Raw genomic sequence first — 21400 nt, 5'->3', positions numbered from 1 at the left:
CTACACAAAATAAACCTTTTTAGAAGCATTCATTCCATATAAATTGATGTTAGAAGTACAAATCATTCTTATGTATTTATTAAACTAGGACCCTGAGGATTCATTTTAGGTATTATTGCCTCAACCTAGAGTTAATCTGTATTTTTGAAGGAAAATACATTGCTTTTTTTCACAAACACTTTATAACTCATACTTCTCCCTAATTCAGATTGCTTTTCTTAATCATTTGAAGTTAATGATACAGTTATCACATAGTAGCCTTACAAATAGCCATAATATTAAATCATAATTTATGTAAAGTAAACATTCCTAATTCCAAAACATCTGAACATGGGAACAGGCTGATTGAAGTTTTTGTGGGTCATAGGACTTTGGCAATTGTTTGTGAGCCTGGTGCTGACATTTCTCAACAGTAATCAAAGCACAGAACAGCAACCATCCACATGAAAAATAACTCAAAATGTCATTGTACTTCCCATGCTATTGTCATTTAGCAAGTTATGGCATGACTGATTCAGTCAGTAAGCAAAATGTGATGAGAATATTGGCTAGGAATACAGTCTGCTTAGCTCTTTTGGTTTTTTTTTTCTTCGAAAGCCAATAGACTTTCACTCTTTAAAATAGGAGCTATGCAAAAACATAATATTTGGAATGCCAAGCTGCCTCCGTGATTGAGATACCTGTTTTCAAGTTCTCCTCTACTGTAAATTCTAACAGAATAAAAAAAAAAAAAACAATGATTCTTGTTACGTCCAATGTACCTACCACACTACTCATGAAAAAAGCTTTAAAAATTAATGAAAACTGATGAACTGAAGTTCTGTCTGTTTGTTCTGGTGCAGATTTATAAAATGGATTCTATTTTAGGAACAATCAAATTCTAAAATTGAGAAGCTCAAGGGTAGGGCACTGGAGATAATATAGAAAGACATGTAATGTATAAACAATTCTCTAGATCTCATATCTGGAGTTAAGTAAACCAGACAAAAAAGAGGGAGACAGACTTGGATGGTAGCTTGGACATGTGTTAATATGTATCTCATCTCATCATGATGCTATCGGGTACACGGGTCTTTAACAATCTCCTTTGTCTGAATTTTAATATGTGAATGAGTCATTAAATATTGGCTTCCAGTTAGTTTCTGCTTGATATGTACAATCATGACAGTCGCATAGTGGTTTGCACGTTAAAGGTCAACAAATGTTTGTTGGTTGAATATACCTTTCCTAGATTTAGCAAAATTTCAAACCATAAAAGGCCCTTATGTGCTTTTATATTTTAAATCAAGACTTTCATGTTATAAACTTTAAAACTCAGGCTCATCGAAGTGAAGTGATTTGCCCAAGCGTACCTTCCCACACAAGGCTTAACACTGACTCCCACTTTAGTACAATAAAAAAAAAAAAAAGTAACGTAACGTTAAGAGCACATACCTGGAAGTTCCCTAAAACATAGGTTGTTGAACTCTGACTCTGCCACTTCCTAGCTATTGATGTGTGCTATGGTCTGGATATTTGATTCCTCCGAATCTCATGTTGAAATTCGATCCCCAGTTAGAGATGGGGCTTAATGGGAGGTGTTTGAGTCTTGGGACCAGATCCTTCATGAATAGATTAATGTCCTCCCTGGGGGAGGGAGAGTGAGTGAGTTCTTGCTCTATTCATTCCCGGGGGGGCTCCCTTGAGAGCTGATTGTTGGAAAGAGCCTGGAACCTTCCTGCTCTCTCTTGCTTCTGCTCTCGCCATGGGATGTCTGCACGCTGGCTCCCTTTCACCTTCTCCCCTCCACCAGGAGTGGAAGCATCACGAGGCCTCTCCAGAACCCAAGCGAATATCAGTGCCATGCGTCCCGTGCAGCCTGCAGAACCGAGAGCCAAATAACTCTCTTTTCTGTATAAATTACCCAGCCTCAGGTATTCCTTTATAGCAACACATTGACTTAGACAAGGTATGTAGATATATACTTCTGAAGTGGCTTCTCCCACAAAAAAAGAAATTTGTGGCCGGGCACAGTGGCTCACACCTGTAATCCCAGCACTTTGGGAGGCCGAGGCAGGTGGATCACGAGGTCAGGAGATCCAGACTATCCTGGCCAACATGGTGAAACCCCGTCTCTACTAAAATACAAAAAATTAGCCGGGCATTCTGGCACACGCCTGTAGTCCCAGCTGCTCAGGAGGCTGAGGCAGGGGAATCACTTGAACCTGGGAGACGGAGATTGCAGTAAGCTGAGATCACGCCACTTGCACTCCAGCCTGGCAACAGAGCAAGACTCCGTCTAAAAAAAAAAAAAAAAAGAAAGGAATTTGCTAACTTTTTGGCCCATCCATTATTGTTTGCCCTCTCCCAATATGAGTGACATTTTCTTACCCTCTGCTCTGTGTTAAGAATGGCAGACAGCCAACATCCCAATAATAATAGTTCATGTTAACATTTTCTATGTACTATAGAAAAGCAATCACTCCACTCAAACATAATTAACTAGAATCAATGTAACTGCATGTGGTCCCAACATGGGTTCTGAGTTCCCTTTACCAAATGCTGCAGTACAGATGACAAAGTGCTTTTACGCTCCACTATAAAAGAAGAAATGGAAATGAAGTCAGTAGGTGTCAGATCAGAAGTCAGTGGGTATCTCCATCCATGAAGCTGTCCACGCAGACATTCTCTACCTGTGGACCTGAAGGAGAACAGGCTGAGTGCCAGGGTAGAGTCGATGCGAACAAGAGGCCCAGGTTGGATCTGTAAGGTGATCCATGCCCTGAGCATCACGGCAGCCTACCCTGGAGCTAAAACCAGGCTGCCCTGAAAGAGTTCATGTAGTTGGGAAGTCAAAAGGAAATTTTTCTGCTTTTCCAAGAGCGGCAATAGTACAAGATAAAAGAAAGAGTGTTGAGAGTTTGTTTCTGTAGATAAAAGGGGGAGAATTAGCTAATAAAGATCAGACTAAGTAGGATTTCACTACATATGTTAAAATATGCCAACTAACAATCTTAAAAAGTGTTCTGATCATTTCTACATTTAGCCAGTATGTCAAATAAGTTAGGGTATTATAAAACGACAAAAACTTTGTTCAGATAAGCTTCACTGTTCTCCACTGTATAACTGTGGAATATAAATTTGTATTTGTGTGTTGTTTTTCTTGCCTATTTTTGGTGGATTGAGTGAAAGTTTTAGCTTTAAATAGTGGCAGGGCATGAGGACTATATTAGGTATGAAAAATGAAGAACGCTGGGAACACGTGTGGAGTAAGAACTAGAAGTGAGGTCATGTGGGTTGGTATTTTGCTGAACAAAAGGGCAATAGATACCACATCCCATTTTGTTGTACAGTTCCGAAGTCTTGAACCCCTTATTTCTAGGATGGACTTGTTTTCATTCTTTCTGATGACAATTGTGAACCAGATGGTTAAAAACCCAGCATTGAGAAACAGTCTTATTTAGATATCATGTTTCTTAAATTCAGGTACATCTTGAGGGAATATTGAAGCTTCTAGCTGCAACTGTTATTTATACGTCTTCTTGTCAATTCAAAGCATAAATTTGGTATATTTGAGAGCATTAACCCTAAGGGCCACTGGGATGAGTTCCATGAGATGAAAGAAAAAAGTAAACCTCATGTACATGTCAATAACTTTTCCTGTTGCTGCTGGTAGTCACCTGGAAACTCACCATAGTGTCTCTACCATATGGTTCTGTGACCACCCCCAGCACAGCTTCCAAAGCCTGCCTAGAGACTCAAGTTCATGCCAGCCTGAATCACGCACAGACACATGCGGACACTTTAAAAGTGTGGCAGCTGGAGCCCAATCTTCCTTGATTCATGAAACCACTGTTCATTTAGACATTGATTTAATTATATTTTTCAACAATTGCATTAAACCCTTAGACTTATTCCATATAAATTTTTGAAAAGCCAGTCTCTTCAACCTAATCAAGAAATTTAGTTTAGCCAAATTTAATTCAGCCTGTCAAGATCATCTTTCTGCTTATTACCTATTCCCCTCTCTTGTGTATGCCTTCTGCAGAATCAATAAGCACACCACTTTGTTTTTCCCTAAGATAAAAATGTTGAAGACGCAGTCGGAACAGAGTACTCCTCAAATTGAGTACCTTTTATTCACCTATGATTCTGCTTAACACTTGTACATTTAGTACATAGAGAAATGTAAAGAATTTTTTCAAATTTCTGAATAACAAAGAAGCAGCAATATATAAATAATAATACATTTCTGAATAATACATTTCAATGAAAATGGAAGATATCTGTCTTTATTGTCTACTTTTATTAGATCCCAAAGAATAATATAATAAACTATCCACTGTTCCACACAAATATCAAAAGTTTCCAACTTTTAATAAATTCAAAATTTCTTCAGTTGATATTTTTCCCCCATTGACTTATTTTCTCGTTCAAATTTTCTAAAATGAATCAAACTGCCTTAAGATGTACAATTTAAGATACATTTTGGCCAGGTGTGGAGGCTCACACCTGTAATCCCAGCACTTTGGGAGACCAAGGCGGGCAGATTACCTGAGGTCAAGAGTTCGAGACCAGCCTGGCCAGCATGGTGAAACCCCATCTCTACTAAAAATACTACAATTAGCCAGGCATGATGGCACACACCTGTAACCCCAGCTACTCAGGAGGCTGAGGCAGGAGAATTACTCGAACCTGGGAGGTGGAGGCTGCAGTGAGCCGAGATTGCTCCACTGCACTCCACCCTGGCCAACAGAGTGAGACTCTGTCTCAAAAAAAAAAAAAAAACAAAAAAAAGGTACATTTCATTCTGGATAAACTTTGTAAGTAATGTATTACTTAAATTTTAAGACTATAAGATCAAATTAGAGCAAATTTTCCCTTGCCCCAAAATTTAAATTCCACATAGCAAGTGGGATTTCACCATTGCATATCTGAGACACATATAAACATGAATTTGTAATAATTCTGACAGTATATTCTGTCAAAAATTCTGACAAACCTTCTGACATTGCTAAAGTATATAAGTATATAAATGTTATTTCAGATGTTCAGGAAACAGATGTATTCAATCAGAAGAAAAGTGTGGCTTTTTAAGAATAGTGAATTAACAATAAGCGGCTTATTTAACTGCAATACTTTCACAACGTAACATTACTATGAAAATAATTTAAAATAAATATACTTATTAACTGAAAATTCTAAGGATTTCAGAAAAAAAAATATCAATGGCTATTGGTCTAGGCTTAGACCAAGAAGGTCTAAGATGCTCTGGGTTTAGTAGACCTGATTAACACTTTCCATTTGGACTTGTGCTGTGATTGGGCAAAAGTAATCCTTGTCATAAGCAACCACTGTTTTCCTTAGTCTTAGAAGAAGAAACATATGGTTCTATGTTAACAGTTCTTATTTTATTTATCAAACAGTTTTGCCTTCTACCACACCATCTTCTCATATTTTGTTCTTTTCCCTAACCCCTGCCTCATATGACTCAGCACTTAATTAAGCATGGTACTCTAATATTTTAAAGGGAAAGATCTTGATTTCATTTGTTGTTTTTCTGTTTTTTTGTTTTGTTTCGTTTTTTTGAGATGGAGTCTTGCTCTGTCACCCAGGCTGGAGTGCAATGGTGCGATCTTGGCTCGCTGCAACCTTCGGCTCACTGCAACCTCCACCTCCTAGGTTCAAGCCATTCTCCTGCCTCAGCCTCCCAAGTAGCTGGGACTACAGGCATGTGCCACCATGCCCGGCTAATTTTTGAATTTTAGTAGAGACTGGGGTTTCATCATGTTGGCAAGGCTGGTCTTGAACTCGTGACCTCAAGTGACCCTCCTGCCTCTGCCTCCCAAAGTGCTGGGATTACAGGCGTGAGCCACTGCACCTGGCCAAGATCTTGATTTCAAATGACGTTTTAAGATTCCTTAAAGGAGGATGCCTATTATTTGCTAAGAGTCAGGAGAGATGAACTACTTTTGAGTATCTGCTTGGGGCATCCATTTATCTTATCCTCAAATGTCTAACCCTAAAAATGAGTTGGTTGATCTCAATCCCTACCAGAGCCTTTGATGCTTGCTTCTACTTAAAGTCTAAGTACGAGACATGCAAAACTAGACTAGATTACATAATTCTTTTGATATCAGATGATTTTTATATTTCAATATATAAAAATTAAAATGGAAGATTTTAAAATTAAAAGCAGTGAGAAACTTAGCAAAGCATAAAATTTTAAAAAATGGTTCTTTAAAAAGATCAAAGTTTTTCTCCTCAAAATAGAAATGTGTGCTTCTCAGTACAAGGTGGGAAATCAGAGGCACTTTCCCTTATTGAATTAAGCAGGAGTAGGCTGCCATCAGGATGTTATCACTCTGCAATTTGTCACACAATTTGTTATGTGACATTTTATAGACATCTCTTTTCATTCAGCCATCGCTTTCGGCTCTCAGCTGTCGAAGGGAAAGAGAATGATTTTTTTGAAGAAGCTAATCGTCACAACCTTTATAGTGTCACTTTCCCTTAGATCCAGTAGCATTGTCTATAGCTGGGCTAGAAGGCAAGGGTTTGATTCAACTATTTGCTTAGATTTTCTCTTGTTCATGGCAATGTGTGGGGGTAAAAATCTTAGCTAAATAAAAGATCTTTTTAAGGAAGAAAGAAGGCTGCCTGGAAAGTAGAATTCCTTTTCAATTCCAGCGTGTTTCTAAGCTGGGTGTGGAACAATTGGGAGACGGGAAAATCCATAGAAATCAATCTAATAAACCATATGGCTTGCTTCAATCTAAAGCAATACAATAATGCCCCATGTATTTTCAGGAAAGTCTAGATTATCTTCTTAAGACTCAATCAAAGGTAAAGGTCTGCTTCAAAATATTTGAAATATTAGTGAATGGGAATAATGCCAGTTTGCCAGATTGGGGATGCTTTGCTGTCAGTGGGGGAGTCGATGATAACGACATTGGTATAAATTGTTCAGATGCATAGAAACAGGCAGAACTGGGATTTGAGTCAAGCTTTGCCTATTTCTTGACCCATTCTTCCAACGCTATTCAGTTTGCCTATACATGTGTTATAGGGATATTCTAATTAATTCCTCACATGTCTCTTTGATAAGGTGCCTGACTCATGAGATCCTCAGTCAGGATCTGAATTATTTTCATTACAAATTTTTTGGCTTTTGATTTGCACATTATAAGCCAATGGAATTCTCCTAATACTGTACCATCAAGTTGAACAAATGACTTAGTCTTAGAAAAAAGACGCACTTGAAAATACTTAGATGTTGTTCCGTAATTATCCCTAAGATTACAATATAAAAGTAAGGAACTCCATGAAAGTAGGGTGGCTAGGCATAGTGACTCACACCTGTAATCCTAGCACTTTGGGAGGCTGAGGTGGGTGGATCACTTGAGGTCAGGAGTTCGAGACCAGCCTGGCCAACGTGGTGAAAACCTGTCTCTACTAAAAATACGACATGGTGGTGCATGCCTGTAATCCCAGCTACTTGGGAGGCTGAGGCAGGAGAATCACTTGACCCTGGGAGGCAGAGGTTGCAGTAGGCCAAGATCGCACCATTGCACTCCAGCCTGGGCAACAGAGTGAGATGCCACCTAAAGAATAAAAAGAAAGTAAGGTGCTGGACCAATATATATATATATATTTTTTTTTTTTACAACAAAACCTTTCTTTATTCGCAGATGACATGGTTGTTTACAAAGAAAATCCTAAATAATCTGTCAAAAAAAATCTAGGACAAATAAGTGAGTTTAGCAAGGTTGTAGGATACAAGTTCAATGTACAAAAATCAATTGTATTTTTTATTAAATTTTTTAAATTTAAAATGTTTAAGTGTTTAGTTATTTTTTTTTTATTTTTTTATTTTTTTTTATTATACTTTAGGTTTTAGGGTACATGTGCACAATGTGCAGGTTTGTTACATATGTATCCATGTGCCATGTTGATTTCCTGCACCCATTAGTTCGTCATTTAGCATTAGGTATATCTCCTAATGCTGTCCCCGCCTCCCCCACCCCCCACCCCACAACAGTACCCGGAATGTGATGTTCCCCTTCCTGTGTCCATGAGTTCTCATTGTTCAATTCCCACCTATGAGTGAGAACATGCGGTGTTTGGTTTTTTGTCCTTGCGATAGTTTACTGAGAATGATGTTTTCCAGTTTCATCCATGTCCCTACAAAGGACACGAACTCATCATTTTTTATGGCTGCATAGTATTCCATGGTGTATATGTGCCACATTTTCTTAATCCAGTCTATTGTTGTTGGACATTTGGGTTGGTTCCAAGTCTTTGCTATTGTGAATAGTGCCGCAATAAACATACGTGTGCATGTGTCTTTATAGCAGCATGATTTATACTCCTTTGGGTATATACCCAGTAATGGGATGGCTGGGTCAAATGGTATTTCTAGTTCTAGATCCCTGAGGAATCGCCACACTGACTTCCACAATGGTTGAACTAGTTTACAGTGGTGCTGGACCAATATTAAGTCACATGACCATTTAAAGCAGATAGTTAAATGAGTGATTCACCAACTTTGAGACTTTGGAATAACATCAGAAGGAGTCATTTACCAGGTGATCAACTTCTAATCAGTAAAGTCTTTAGGGAAAATTGATAAGTATTTTGGACAGCTCACATTGTAAAGTCTCAAAAGGAAAATTGCTAGTTTCCTTGGAAGACATATAGTGCTCTTTCTTCAGGAAATTTTTCCAAATATCAGGACATTTGGTCTAATTAAAACTAACACTTTGCATATTCTCATAAAAAATTATCAACAGCCTCATGTTCATTTATTTCTTTATTATTTGTGGTAATAATATCTCCTTATTCCTAGAAATGATGTTGAATGTGTTCTAGCCTCAGCATAGATAAATAGATGCCGTGAGCAATTCGGCTCCTGAATACTAAGGAACATTTTCAGGCACTGTTAGCACAGGAATTCTGGGAGGTACTTGGTGTTCTTATGAGCATGGACAGTCATGCCGTTACTGTTGACTTGTGTGCCACCCACTCAGAGGCAGAGGAGTCTCTGAGCCAATTTAGAGAAACTAGTCAGAAGAGAGTTTCTAAACTCACAAAACAAACTACTTGGAGTTCTCCTGTGAATATTTCAAAGCAGCATGTTGACATATAGGAAAGATAGGTAAAGATAAATGTCAACCTAAATTAAGTCACTTGACTGTAATTGAAAGGTGAAATCACTTGGCATTTATGAATACTGCTTATTTTACCACAGTCAGAGATAGAGAGAGATGCATTAATGCATTGATCACTTAGGGCAGTTTATCCAAAGAGAGTGCTACAAATGATCCCATTTCAAAACAAATAAGTAAATTCAAGTTAAAATCTGGTGCATAACCTTAATATGATTGTATTTTTATTCTCATGTTTAAAATACATCTCTTTAAAAAAAAAAAACTAACATCCTGCAATGTTTCCTACTACTTAAACATCAATATGTCCTTTTTTTGAATAATATATGAACTGTGAATATATTAATTTTAAAATAACTATAGCAATGTATTGGCTTAAGGTTACTCTGTGGAAAATCTTTTGGGTAACTCCTCACATTAACTGAGCTGAAATTCAGTCCTCTAGTTTCATACATGGTCTTGGTGCTTAAATTCAGGTCTACAAAAATAAAATGACTACATAGAATTCTTGCCAAAACGGGGGAAAGGATTTTGTCTCTGCTGCTCTTCAGAATGGGATGCCTGGTAATCAAAACAATTCCAGCAGAATTATAAGACAACGGGCACAAAGGCGTGTTCATGCCCATGCAGGATCAAACTTAGGATCCTCTTTCAAAAGTTAAATTACCCAGTCTATTCTCTTATGCGTATTGAGAACACAGCCTGCTCTGATTCAGAGAAAAATGAGATGCCTGATAATCCAAAGAAATTCAAGCAGAATTGGCCAGGCATGGTGGCTCATGTCTGTAATCCCAGCACTTTGGGAGGCTGAGGCAGGAGGATCACAAGGTCAGGAGTTTGAGACCAGCCTGACCAACATGGTAAAACCCCGTCTCTTCTAAAAATACAAAAATTAGCCAGGCGTGGTGGCCCACGCCTGTAATTCCAGCTACTCAGAAGGCTGAGGCAGGAGAATTGCTTGAACCCAGGAGGTGGAGGTTGTAGCAAGCCGAGATCGCGCCACTGCCCTCTAGCCTGGGCGACAGAGTGAGACTCTGTCTCAAAAAAAAAAAAAAAAAAAAAAAAAAAAAAAAAAAAAAAAAAAAAAAACAAAGAAAAGAAAAAGAAAAAAAAATAAATTCAAGCAGAATTAAAAGACTATAGACCCGAAGTCATGCTGTTAACAGCCCTTCCATGAACAATCAACACAATCTATTGCCATATGTGTTTTGGCAGTGGAGGCTACTCTAACCCATAAGTAAAACAAATCCATTGTTGTCACAAATTAGGACACATATGAAGTTGCTTTTTATATGGAACTTTGACAAAAGTAAATATAACCCCCTAGCACCTATTGAAAATCATACTGACATCTTCATGTTCGGAGAGTTATCTGCTCCGTGAACTGTCTGCCAAAGCTCAAGGGAGTCTCCATGTTATGGTCAGTTCTCATAGTCTCGTCCCTGGTTCAATTCCAAGTTAAGAGAATACTTGAAATGCTGTTTTCTAGTAGCATGCAAAGACTCTAGGAATTTGATGCTTTCCAGAATAATCTGTGCTTGTTATGTAAGTACAATCAAGGACACTTTTTCAGAGCAGAACAAAAGAGATTAGATTCGCTTTAGTTTGAACTGTCTATAAAGAGAGTTCTCAGCCGTGGATTTCTTAATGGACTTAGCACAAGTAATGGAAATAGAATCACGCATTTTTATTAGTCACCCAAGAAGCCTTTCGGTTTCAGGTTCTTCTTGAGAGCTCAGTCACTGGGGTTCTTCTTTGAACGACTTGACTAGGAAGTTAGTCATTTCACATTTTGACATCTAAAACAATGGGAAGTTTAAAAACCTCACAAATTACATTTGTAAGTAACAGGATACATCACTTTAAAGATGAAAACCTCAAGGATTTGTGGCGCCTTTCTTTGTTCTTGTTAATCCTATTTTACTTTTTGAGTGTTAGATGTTCTGTAAATATCGGCATTTGAATTCAAACAATAGATGTTGATAACTAATTCTCTAACTTGGTACAAAAACATTATTATTGTATATCAGCAGATTTTGTATTCTGAGAGTTAACCTTCTGTATTTGATGTTTTCTTTGTCAATCACTATTATTCTAGCCCGAATACTGTCTTCCTCATTCAGTTTTAAAACCTTAAGCAGTTTTAAGCACAGCATTGCCTGGTTTCAAAAGGGATGACGAAGTCGAATTTGGGAAAGGTCCTTATAACCCTCATTTTCTGGAGGCTGTTGATCCCCTTCTTGTTTTAGAAGTCGCCTCAGTCCCAGTCACAGACATCCCCTGAGGCTTTTCTTTTCCATTTATTTTGTCCATTTAAGGTTAACATATTAGGAGTTTTGCTACCAAGAGCTACCGAGAGATTAAAATAAATACATCTGAAGGAGCTTTCCCAAAGCTCCTGTGCTGGCCGCTGCCCTCTTCCCTGACTTTATCGGTGTCCCTCAATACAGGCGGTCTTAAGGCTACCAAGCTGAGTTTGTAGAAATACGCCACATTTTTTCTGTGTAATTCTGGAGAAAAACAAAACAAGTAAAACAGAAATGTGCCTGTTTAGTTGCCTACACTGAAAAATAGGAGATAAAATTCACCATCACAAAATTTCCCTCAATCATTTTTCAGAGTCTATTGGTCTGTGAAATGCCCCTGTGAAGTTCCCCGTAACCCTGTGGAAACTCAGTTCTGGCCTGGCCACGCTAAGCATGGCTCCTGCCCTGCTCTCTACACTGCAACGATGCCCAGGGCAGACAGGCAACGATATGACACTGAACACAGACTACACAAAAATTAAACACCACATAGTAAGGATATCGCCTATATTGTTTTCAGCTTAGAGCTCTAAAAACATATATTGAGGTGATTATCAGTACTGTGATTTTACCTATTTTAAATGTTCATTAATTTAGCATTTATTGAGTCCTAAGGTATTAGTAATTCAATCTAGAAAAATATACTTGTGTGCGTGTGTGTGTGTGCACATATACATGTGTATATAGCAAAGCAAGGATTACATTATACATATACATATCTATATATAAAATCTTGCTTTATAATTATATTTCATAGGACTTAAGTGTATTTTTAATGTTATTTTATTTCATCATTTTCCCCCCACTGGGAGAGAAGTACCATTATATTTAGCTAATATTCACATTTTGATTTTATTATTATAATTTTTCATCAGTAATGAACAAAGCCAGGCTTTCCAAAAGAGGTGAACCCTAGTAGCCACATTGAAAGAAAATAATAGTTGTCGAATTGAGCAGAGGAAATGGTCAGAAGGGAGAAGAGGGTGAGAACCTTGGCAGACAAAGGCAAGCAGGCCAGGAAGCTCATTTGCTGCTCTTTTTAGAGACTGAAAAAACTATATTTATCAAAAGTCTTTCTTGACAGGTGATCATGCCAATGATTTCATTTCAAATTCACCCTCATTCATCCAACAGGAATAAATAAAGTTCTTGAAAATGTTCAGATGTTGCAGTACTGATGCGCCTGGAAGCTGTGAGTGTGTTGTGCTGGGGGGGTTCTTGTGGATACTCAACAACAGGCCCACTCAGGAGCAAAGGCCAAGTGGCCGGGGTCAGACAGCTCTTGCAGGGAGCTCTTGGACTTAGGAGATTTGCTTCCTTATCAGCGTGTCTTTCCTCTTTGGTCTCAGGGTATGGGTAAATAAGAAACTCCATAAATGGGCTAAGATAATATGCCAGAGAAGGAACTAAGTCATCTCACATGGCATAAAACGATGCACAATATTTAAAACGTTTTTCTTTGGGAGGCCGAGGCGGGCGGATCACAAGGTCAGGAGATGGTAGCCATCCTGGCTAACACAGTGAAACCCCGTCTCTACTAAAAATACAAAAAGAAATTAGCCGGGCGTGGTGGCGGGCGCCTGTAGTCCCAGCTACTCGGGAGGCTGAGGCAGGAGAATCGCGTGAACCCGGGAGGTGGAGCTTGCAGTGAGCCGAGATCGCACCACTGCACTCCAGCCTGGGTGACACAGCGAGACTCATCTCAAAAAAAAAAAAAAAACTTTTTTTCTGAGACAACCCCTTTCTGCCAGCCGTTTCCAGTGAATCAATCTCAATTGTTATGCATCCAGCATTTCACTGGGAAAAATCAGCGTTCAATACTAATGCAGAGATGGATTTTGTAGTAACCATCTATTTCCTGTGTCTTTAAAAAAGAGAAAGATGGATCTCATCTTTCTTGACGGTGTCCTGAAAATATGTGTTACATTCATCACATATTCCCCGGTAGTCAATTGACCTGCACATGTAAGGCAATGATTTTAAAGTGCCAGGGTCACTTTTTTTTTTTTTTTATTATACTTTAGGTTTTAGGGTACATGTGCACAATGTGCAGGTTTGTTACATATGTATCCATGTGCCATGTTGATTTCCTGCACCCATTAACTCGTCATTTAGCATTAGGTATATCTCCTAATGCTATCCCTCCACCCTCCCCCAACCCCACAACAGTCCCCGGAGTGTGATGTTCCCCTTCCTGTGTCCATGTGTTCTCATTGTTCAATTCCCACCTATGAGTGAGAGCATGCGGTGTTTGGTTTTTTGTCCTTGTGACAGTTTACTGAGAATGATGTTTTCCAGTTTCATCCATGTCCCTACAAAGGACATGAACTCATCATTTTTTATGGCTGCATAGTATTCCATGGTGTATATGTGCCACATTTTCTTAATCCAGTCTATCATTGTTGGACATTTGGCTTGGTTCCAAGTCTTTGCTATTGTGAATAGTGCCGCAATAAACATACGTGTGCATGTGTCTTTATAGCAGCATGATTTATACTCCTTTGGGTATATACCCAGTAATGGGATGGCTGGGTCAAATGGTATTTCTAGTTCGAGATCCCTGAGGAATCGCCACACTGACTTCCACAATGGTTGAACTAGTTTACAGTCCCACCAACAGTGTGAAAGTGTTTCTATTTCTCCACATCCTCTCCAGCACCTGTTGTTTCCTGAGTTTTTAATGATGGCCATTCTAACTGGTGTGAGATGGTATCTCACTGTGGTTTTGATTTGCATTTCTCTGATGGCCAGTGATGATGAGCATTTTTTCATGTGTTTTTTGGCTGCATAAATGTCTTCTTTTGAGAAGTGTCTGTTCATGTCCTTCGCCTACTTTTTGATGGGGTTATTTGTTTTTTTCTTGTAAATTTGTTTGAGTTCATTGTAGATTCTGGATATTAGCCCTTTGTCAGATGAGTAGGTTGCAAAAATTTTCTCCCATTCTGTAGGTTGCCTGTTCACTCTGATGGTAGTTTCTTTTGCTGTGCAGAAGCTCTTTAGTTTAATTAGATCCCATTTGTCAATTTTGGCTTTTGTTGCCGTTGCTTTTAGACATGAAGTCCTTGCCCACGCCTATGTCCTGAATGGTATTGCCCAGGTTTTCTTCTAGGGTTTTTATGGTTTTAGGTCTAACATGTAAGTCTTTAATCCATCTTGAATTAATTTTTGTATAAGGTATAAGGAAGGGATCCAGTTTCAGCTTTCTACATATGGCTAGCCAGTTTTCCCAGCACCATTTATTAAATAGGGAATCCTTTCCCCATTGCTTGTTTTTGTCAGGTTTGTCAAAGATCAGATAGTTGTAGATATGCGGCATTATTTCTGAGGGCTCTGTTCTGTTCCATTGATCTATGTCTCTGTTGTGGTACCAGTACCATGCTGTTTTGGTTACTGTAGCCTTGTAGTATAGTTTGAAGTCAGGTAGCGTGATGTCTTCAGCTTTGTTCTTTTGGCTTAGGATTGAGAAGAGGACACTTAACAGACAATCATTTCAGGCTTAGAGAACAAAAACCATTTGTATAAATATTTGTAAAAGAAATTTAGTTTTTTAAAATGAAAACTCAACCAGGCACGGTGGCTCACACCTGTAATCCCTGCACCTTGAGAGGCTGAGGTGGGAGGATGGCTTGAGCCCAGGAGATGAAGGCTGCAGTGAGCTGTGATCACACCAACTGCACTCCAGCCTGGGTGACAGAGCACAGCCCTCTCTCTAAAAAAGAGACACAGAGCACAGCCCTCTCTCTAAAAAAGAAACAGGCCGGGCATGGTAATCCCAGCACTTTGGGAGGCTGTAATCCCACGCCTGTAATCCCAGCACTTTGGGAGCCTGAATCAGCTGGATCACGAGGTCAGGAGTTCAAGACTAGCCTGGCCAACATAGTGAAACCCCATCTCTATTAAAAATACCAAAAAATTAGCTGGGTGTGGTGGCGGGCGCCTGTAATCCCAGCTACTTGGGAGGCTGAGGCAGGGGAATCACTTGAACCCAGGAGGCGGAGATTGCAGTGAGCCAAGATCGCACCACTGCACTGTGGCCTGGGTGACAGTGAGGGACTCTGTCTCAAAAAAAAAGAAAGAAAGAAAAAAAGAAAAACAAACAAGCACAAAACTTCTCCATTTTCATCCATTAATGCTCACCATTAAACAAAAGCATAAAAATAGAATATGATCTGTTTTATGATCATAGGACCAATAATTAAAGTTTAACATGAACAGAATTACAAATTCTTCCTACCTTGTGAAACACTGATTTAAGTAAGACTAATGATAATGTGATATTAACTTACAGGTACATCAAAAACAAAAACAAGACACACTTTCATGGTATTTTCTTCCATATGCTAGCGAACAAATTATGCACCATTTTTTTTCTACAGGAAAACTGAAGACTTTAATAACAAACTCTCCAAGGTCAAAATGAATACAGGTATGCTGTCTGTTAGTTTTAAACTCTTTTATCCTTGCTCTCTAAAAATCATGTTGGCCCTAAATCATTAGTTTAGCACTCTTCTGATCCTAAATATGATTCTGAGTTTCGATTAGATATATAGCATAGATTCATTACTTTCTTTTTTTGTATTTGTGCCCCACTCTTCTAGCCACCAAACGTAGAATTTTCTCTTCTATTACTTGCCCCTACTCCCTTTTTCTCTAATCACATGTTAAAATTAATTCCTATAAACAACAGGAAGAGGTAGTATGTCATTTGTTTGTGTACTTTTGAAATCTCTCACTTAAAAATAGGCTAAATTCAAAGGCAAGTTGCTCTAGTAGAAAATATTTAAACTTATCTGTTTCATAAATTTATGTTGAAGAAGTCAGCAGACAGAGTGGCAAGGTTTTATACAAAATCAGCTTAATTAACCTATAGTCACAATTCACATAGTGTTATAAGCATTATATGTGTAGATGTGAGAGTAGTATCTCCAAATAGCTTTACAACTGTGCCTCTGAACTGTATTGTATACATTTTAACTATAAAAGTGTTCATGATACATGCTTTGTACATATGAACATTTTCCACAGTAGAAATAATTTGGCTTATAATTTTGCCTTCCCCCCTACCTTGAAATATACAATATGAAGTAATTCAAGAAACAACTTTCTCATTGAAATTTTGTAACTTGTGTCTAAATGATATCATTTCCTATCCACAAGTGATCACTGGAAAGTTGTTTGAGCCATTGCCCCATGGCAGAGTAGAAAGGATGGCCCAAGATAGTCTCTCATGTCCAGCTGGCTGCCTTTTGGAGGTCTCTTGTTGCATCAAGTGCCTACAAGGAGGATTACCCAGCCACTGGCGAGGACCAATACCTAATCCCCAGGCCGAGTGCAGAGCCTGGTGTCATGTGCCATGTGCCATAGTGGCCTCAGAGAAGGCTGTGTGGGCAGGCTCCTGAGGATGCAGTCACTTTGCAGACATGTGGACAACAGGCAAGATGAGGATACTGGAGACAGTCAGAACACACAAGGAAGGCTCAGCAATCAAGAGAAGTTATAACCCTGCAAATGCACCATGCAAAGGCATCTTGATGATTGGAGATGTCAGAAGTAGACATGGGGAATGAGGTAGAAAATATTACTAGGTAAAGGAAACAGAAGAAAGCAAATAGAATGTAGAACCCACAGCTGGACTAGCGTCAGCCATGTTTTGGAGCTACAAAGTCACTCCAGCAGAAGTTCCACCTGAGGAAGTGGTATTTCCTGATCCTTCTAAGACATCTACCTGTAGATCTAAGCGGATCATAACTTCCCAGTATTCCTCATTTTACTGAGTGCTGATTTTCCTATTTATTATAACCCTATTATGACAGAGATATGCATCCATGATATACTGAATATGCTGTGTTGATGTGCAGTACACTCAATAATTAACCTTCCTATTCATATAATTCAATCCCTCATAGCAAAATAAGCACATAGAAATTTGTAAATTTGTTTAAGTCACTAAGGTACTTGAGCCAAGTTACTGCTTAGCAGCATAAATGTAACCTTCTAAAGCATCTTCTCATTTCTAAGGAGTAAGCTTGACTCTGGATGGGATGCAATTTGTATAGGATTATTTTGCTTATTTGGATGAACTTCCACGTAATGTATAATGATTGGAAAATATGGTATTCAAACATATGCATAAAATTGATCAAAAGTGACAGAAAACTTTTGCTCAAAATTCCAAAATAATAATTATAATGTTTTTATAAAAACTTACTACTTTTAAATATATAGGTATATATATACACACATATATTGCCTTAGGAATTTGAAAGCATTGTTACTGTGTTTACAAAACGAAGTAGGAATTTGTTCCTAAAGAGCTAGTAAATAAAATTGGCCTGTATTATCTATCTACAGATAGATGATGGATGGATAGATAGATAGATGATAGATGATAGATGATAGATAGATTATAGATAGAAGATAGATAGGTAGATAGATGATAGATAGATGATAGATAATAGATAGACAGATGATAGATAGATGATAGATAGATTATAGATGATAGATAGATCGATAGGTGATAGATGATAGATAGGTAGATAGATGATAGATGATAGATAGATGATAGATAGATAGATGATAGATAGATATAGATAGATGATAGATAGATGATAGATAGATAGATGATAGATAGATAGATGATAGATAGATAGATGATAGATAGATAGATAGATGAATAAAGTGGCCCCACAAGTTATTTTTCTCGTCCCCAAAATGGCTTCTAGCTCTTCTGACTTTTTTGTCTATCAATAGATAGATAGAGAGATAGATAATGCAGATAATATATGGATAGATGATGCAGATAATCTATATAAATAATACAGGTCAGTTTTATTGATATATATATCAATATTCGTTTAAACAGGAATATATCTTTTTATTGATTGATGTATCTATCCAATATATCAATCATTAAAAAGATATATTCCTATTTAAATCTTCATGTGTCGGTCACCACGGTTAAAAAGCATTCTTTTAAGTTAAGTATTTGCTTTTAATCAGTACATAATAAACTAGCCATGGGAAATGTGGTTAATTTTTTATACTAAAGTATCTAAACAATGTAGAAAAAATATAAAAACATGTTACATGTCCACTTTTAGAATTTTTAACCCATTACTTTCTTAGGCATATCTTAGCTATTGAAGAAAGGAGAGAAGGAAAGACATCAAATAATTCTCCATGTATAATTTACCCATATGAGTGGTTTCCAGCAACAGGAACAGCTTCCAGGAATATTGCAGCTCAGGGGAAGAGTAGCCCAGCAAGGCTGCAGGTCATAATGAGGACAAAAGGCAAGACCAGCATTAGGATTCTTTAGGAGAAACTGACACATGAAAGGTGGCATCCTCATTTTAAGATCTTAAAAATATCTTCAAGGAGTATCAGAAAGTATCAATACATAAGGAAGTAGAAACAGAATATAATAGATTATTCTGTTCTAGCAATTTTACAAATGCCTCAAGTTTTAGAATTCAGCCCTTTATTAAACTTTATTAAAGACAGAGTCTCCATTTATTTCATCTAAGACTTAGAGCTTCCTAAAATACGTAAATTGTCAAACCCAAAGATTCCCAAACTTTCTTGGTTTACAGTGACCTTTAATGTCTCAGTAATTTCTTCATTGTGCTCCTAGGCCAAAAATACCTAACACTTCTATTTATTAAGTAGCTAGGTGCTAACAACTTAATAACTTAATAATTACTTTATAAATATTTTGTTCTAACAACTTAGAAGCCATTTGACAAAACAATACACATAAATTGAAAGAAAATAGTTTTATTTCATTCTTTGTAACAAGAATTACTTACTAATATTATGTGTGTGCCTGTTGCACACTGAAAAATTTCTCAGACCTTAGAATTAGATTGTACATGGCCACTCTCATTTACTAATCTAAAATGTTTTATAGGCCAGACAGGGACAGTGGCTCACGCCTGTAATTCCAGCATTTTGGGAGGCTGAGGCAGGAGAATCGCTTGACCCCAGGTGTTGGAGACAAGCCTGGGCAACATAGTGAGACCCTCTCTCTGTAAAAATGTTAAAAATTAGCTGGGCGTGGTGGCATGTGCCTGTAATCCCAGCTATGAGGGAAGCTGAGGTAGGAGGATCAGTTTGAGCCCAGTGAGCTCCGATTGCACCACTACACTCCAGCCTGGGCAACAGAGCAAGACCCTGTCTCTAAACATAAATAAATAAAATGTTCTTCAGAGGGTTCTTGCTTTTTATCATAGCAACTATCAAAATCCCAGTTTTTCAAAAATATGATGTCATCAAAAGGAATATAGCTCGTCTATTATGTTGAAACCGTGTACTGCCCCAAGCGAGTAATTCGTGGAGTGTCCAGCAGTTAGCACTGTGTTCTCCTCAAAAACAGGAACTATCCCCCAATACCCTCATGAATTCACCAGTGCAGCCCAGGACATCTCAGCCCACAGTCTGAACACCAGAGATTTAACCTGTGACCCTGGATCTTCTCATTCTGGAATTTTCTCTTTTCACCTATGTGCTTGTTAGATGTTCAGAATTAACAGAACTAGGAAATAAAATCACTCTTAGAGTGATGTCAGTTTTCACTTTCAACACCGTTGACTACACAACCATTTAACCATTTCACAGCTCCTGGAAGCAGTAACATTACCTCCATCTTATCAGACGCACTTGTCTCTAAGCACTTGCAGTTTGCTGAGTTTGCTAAAATCCTTTTGGAGCCTCTCCTGAAGGAATCTTCAGTTGTTTCTCCCATTTGTGTCACTTTCTTTGGGTTCTTAATTATAACCTTTGATTTATTTGGTTCATTTTCTTTTAATATTCTTTCAAGCTGGTTTTCTGGTTTAATGATTTTCTGCATTAAGAAATTGTTACTTTAAACATATACTTTAAAAAGTAAGAATCACTCCACTGATTTTAAGTTCTATTAATCTTACTATTTATAAATTTTATGAAAAATTCCTTCAAATTATACTTCCAAGCATCTTTTCTAATCTAAATTCTGTCATGTCCAATAAACAAACTTGATACTTTCCTTATGAAAATAAAGAAAAAGGAAAAATGGAAATGTGACAATATATAATGATTATGTTACTATATCGGTGGTTATATTGTCTTTTTTTATAACTTTCAAAAAGATTTAATTTAATTTGGTTTTACTTAATAAGCAGAATGAGGAGAATGAGCAAAACTATTTATTGCACATGCCGTATTACAAAGGAATGTAAGAATGGAATTTGAATCTGGTCATAAATAGAACATTGGCCTTCCAATTTTAAAAGACTTCTCTTCCAAATTTAGAAGTCTAAACTTCTCATAGCACATTAAAATGGCTGATGAACTTACACTGATTTTATTTCACATTATGACTTGCATAAGTTTAAAGATATGAATCATAGTACACATATTGTTAAAAGTATAAAAGCAATAAATGAGGCCAGGTGCGGTGGCTCATGCTTGTAATGAGAGGCCGAGGCAGAAAGAGCACTTGAGCCAGGGAGTTTGAGACCAGCCTGGGGAACACAGCAAGACCATGTCTCTGTGTGCCTGTGGTCCTAGCTACTCAGGAGACTGAGGCAGAAGGATTGCTTGAGCCCGAGAGGTTGAGACGGCAATGAGCTATGATGGCGCCACTGCACTCCAGCCTGAGTGACAGAACAAAATAAAAATTTTTAAAGTAAAAGCAATATACTCCTTTCTTTAAACATGGTCATTTCGATACCATATATATCAATACTTTTATTTTAATAAGGCTAGTTATTTGCATAACTAACAATAACTACAGGAAGAATGGACTTTCCATAATGCCATGTGTTCCTCTATGAATCCTAAAAAATGTGTCATATCTGTGTCACTAATAATTTTTACTGCAAGAATTATTCAAGCTCTCTTTGGGAATTATAACAGCTAGAAGATGGTAAAACTTAAATGATATTAACTTAAAAGTATGTTGTACCATAG

General features: G+C 37.7%; 1 protein-coding gene across 5 annotated transcripts in view; it reads left to right on the top strand.

Annotated features, from left to right (window-relative positions):
* The window catches only part of SORBS2 (sorbin and SH3 domain containing 2), a 229539-nt gene that overhangs the window by 108084 nt on the left and 100055 nt on the right, over positions 1-21400 (top strand). For all 5 annotated transcript variants that reach the window (XM_058436981.1, XM_058436984.1, XM_058436982.1 and 2 more), the window contains exon 3: positions 15829-15878. In XM_058436981.1, coding sequence (XP_058292964.1) covers positions 15869-15878 — 10 coding nt within the window. In that variant the 5' untranslated portion in view covers positions 15829-15868. The remainder of the gene's footprint in view (positions 1-15828; positions 15879-21400) is intronic.

The sequence above is a fragment of the Hylobates moloch genome, unplaced genomic scaffold (genome assembly GCF_009828535.3).
Source record: "Hylobates moloch isolate HMO894 unplaced genomic scaffold, HMol_V3 SCAFFOLD_3, whole genome shotgun sequence".
Classification (NCBI taxonomy): Eukaryota; Metazoa; Chordata; class Mammalia; order Primates; family Hylobatidae; genus Hylobates; species Hylobates moloch.
Note: the sequence above shows the minus strand (reverse complement) of the source record. Positions and strands in the feature narration are given on the sequence as shown.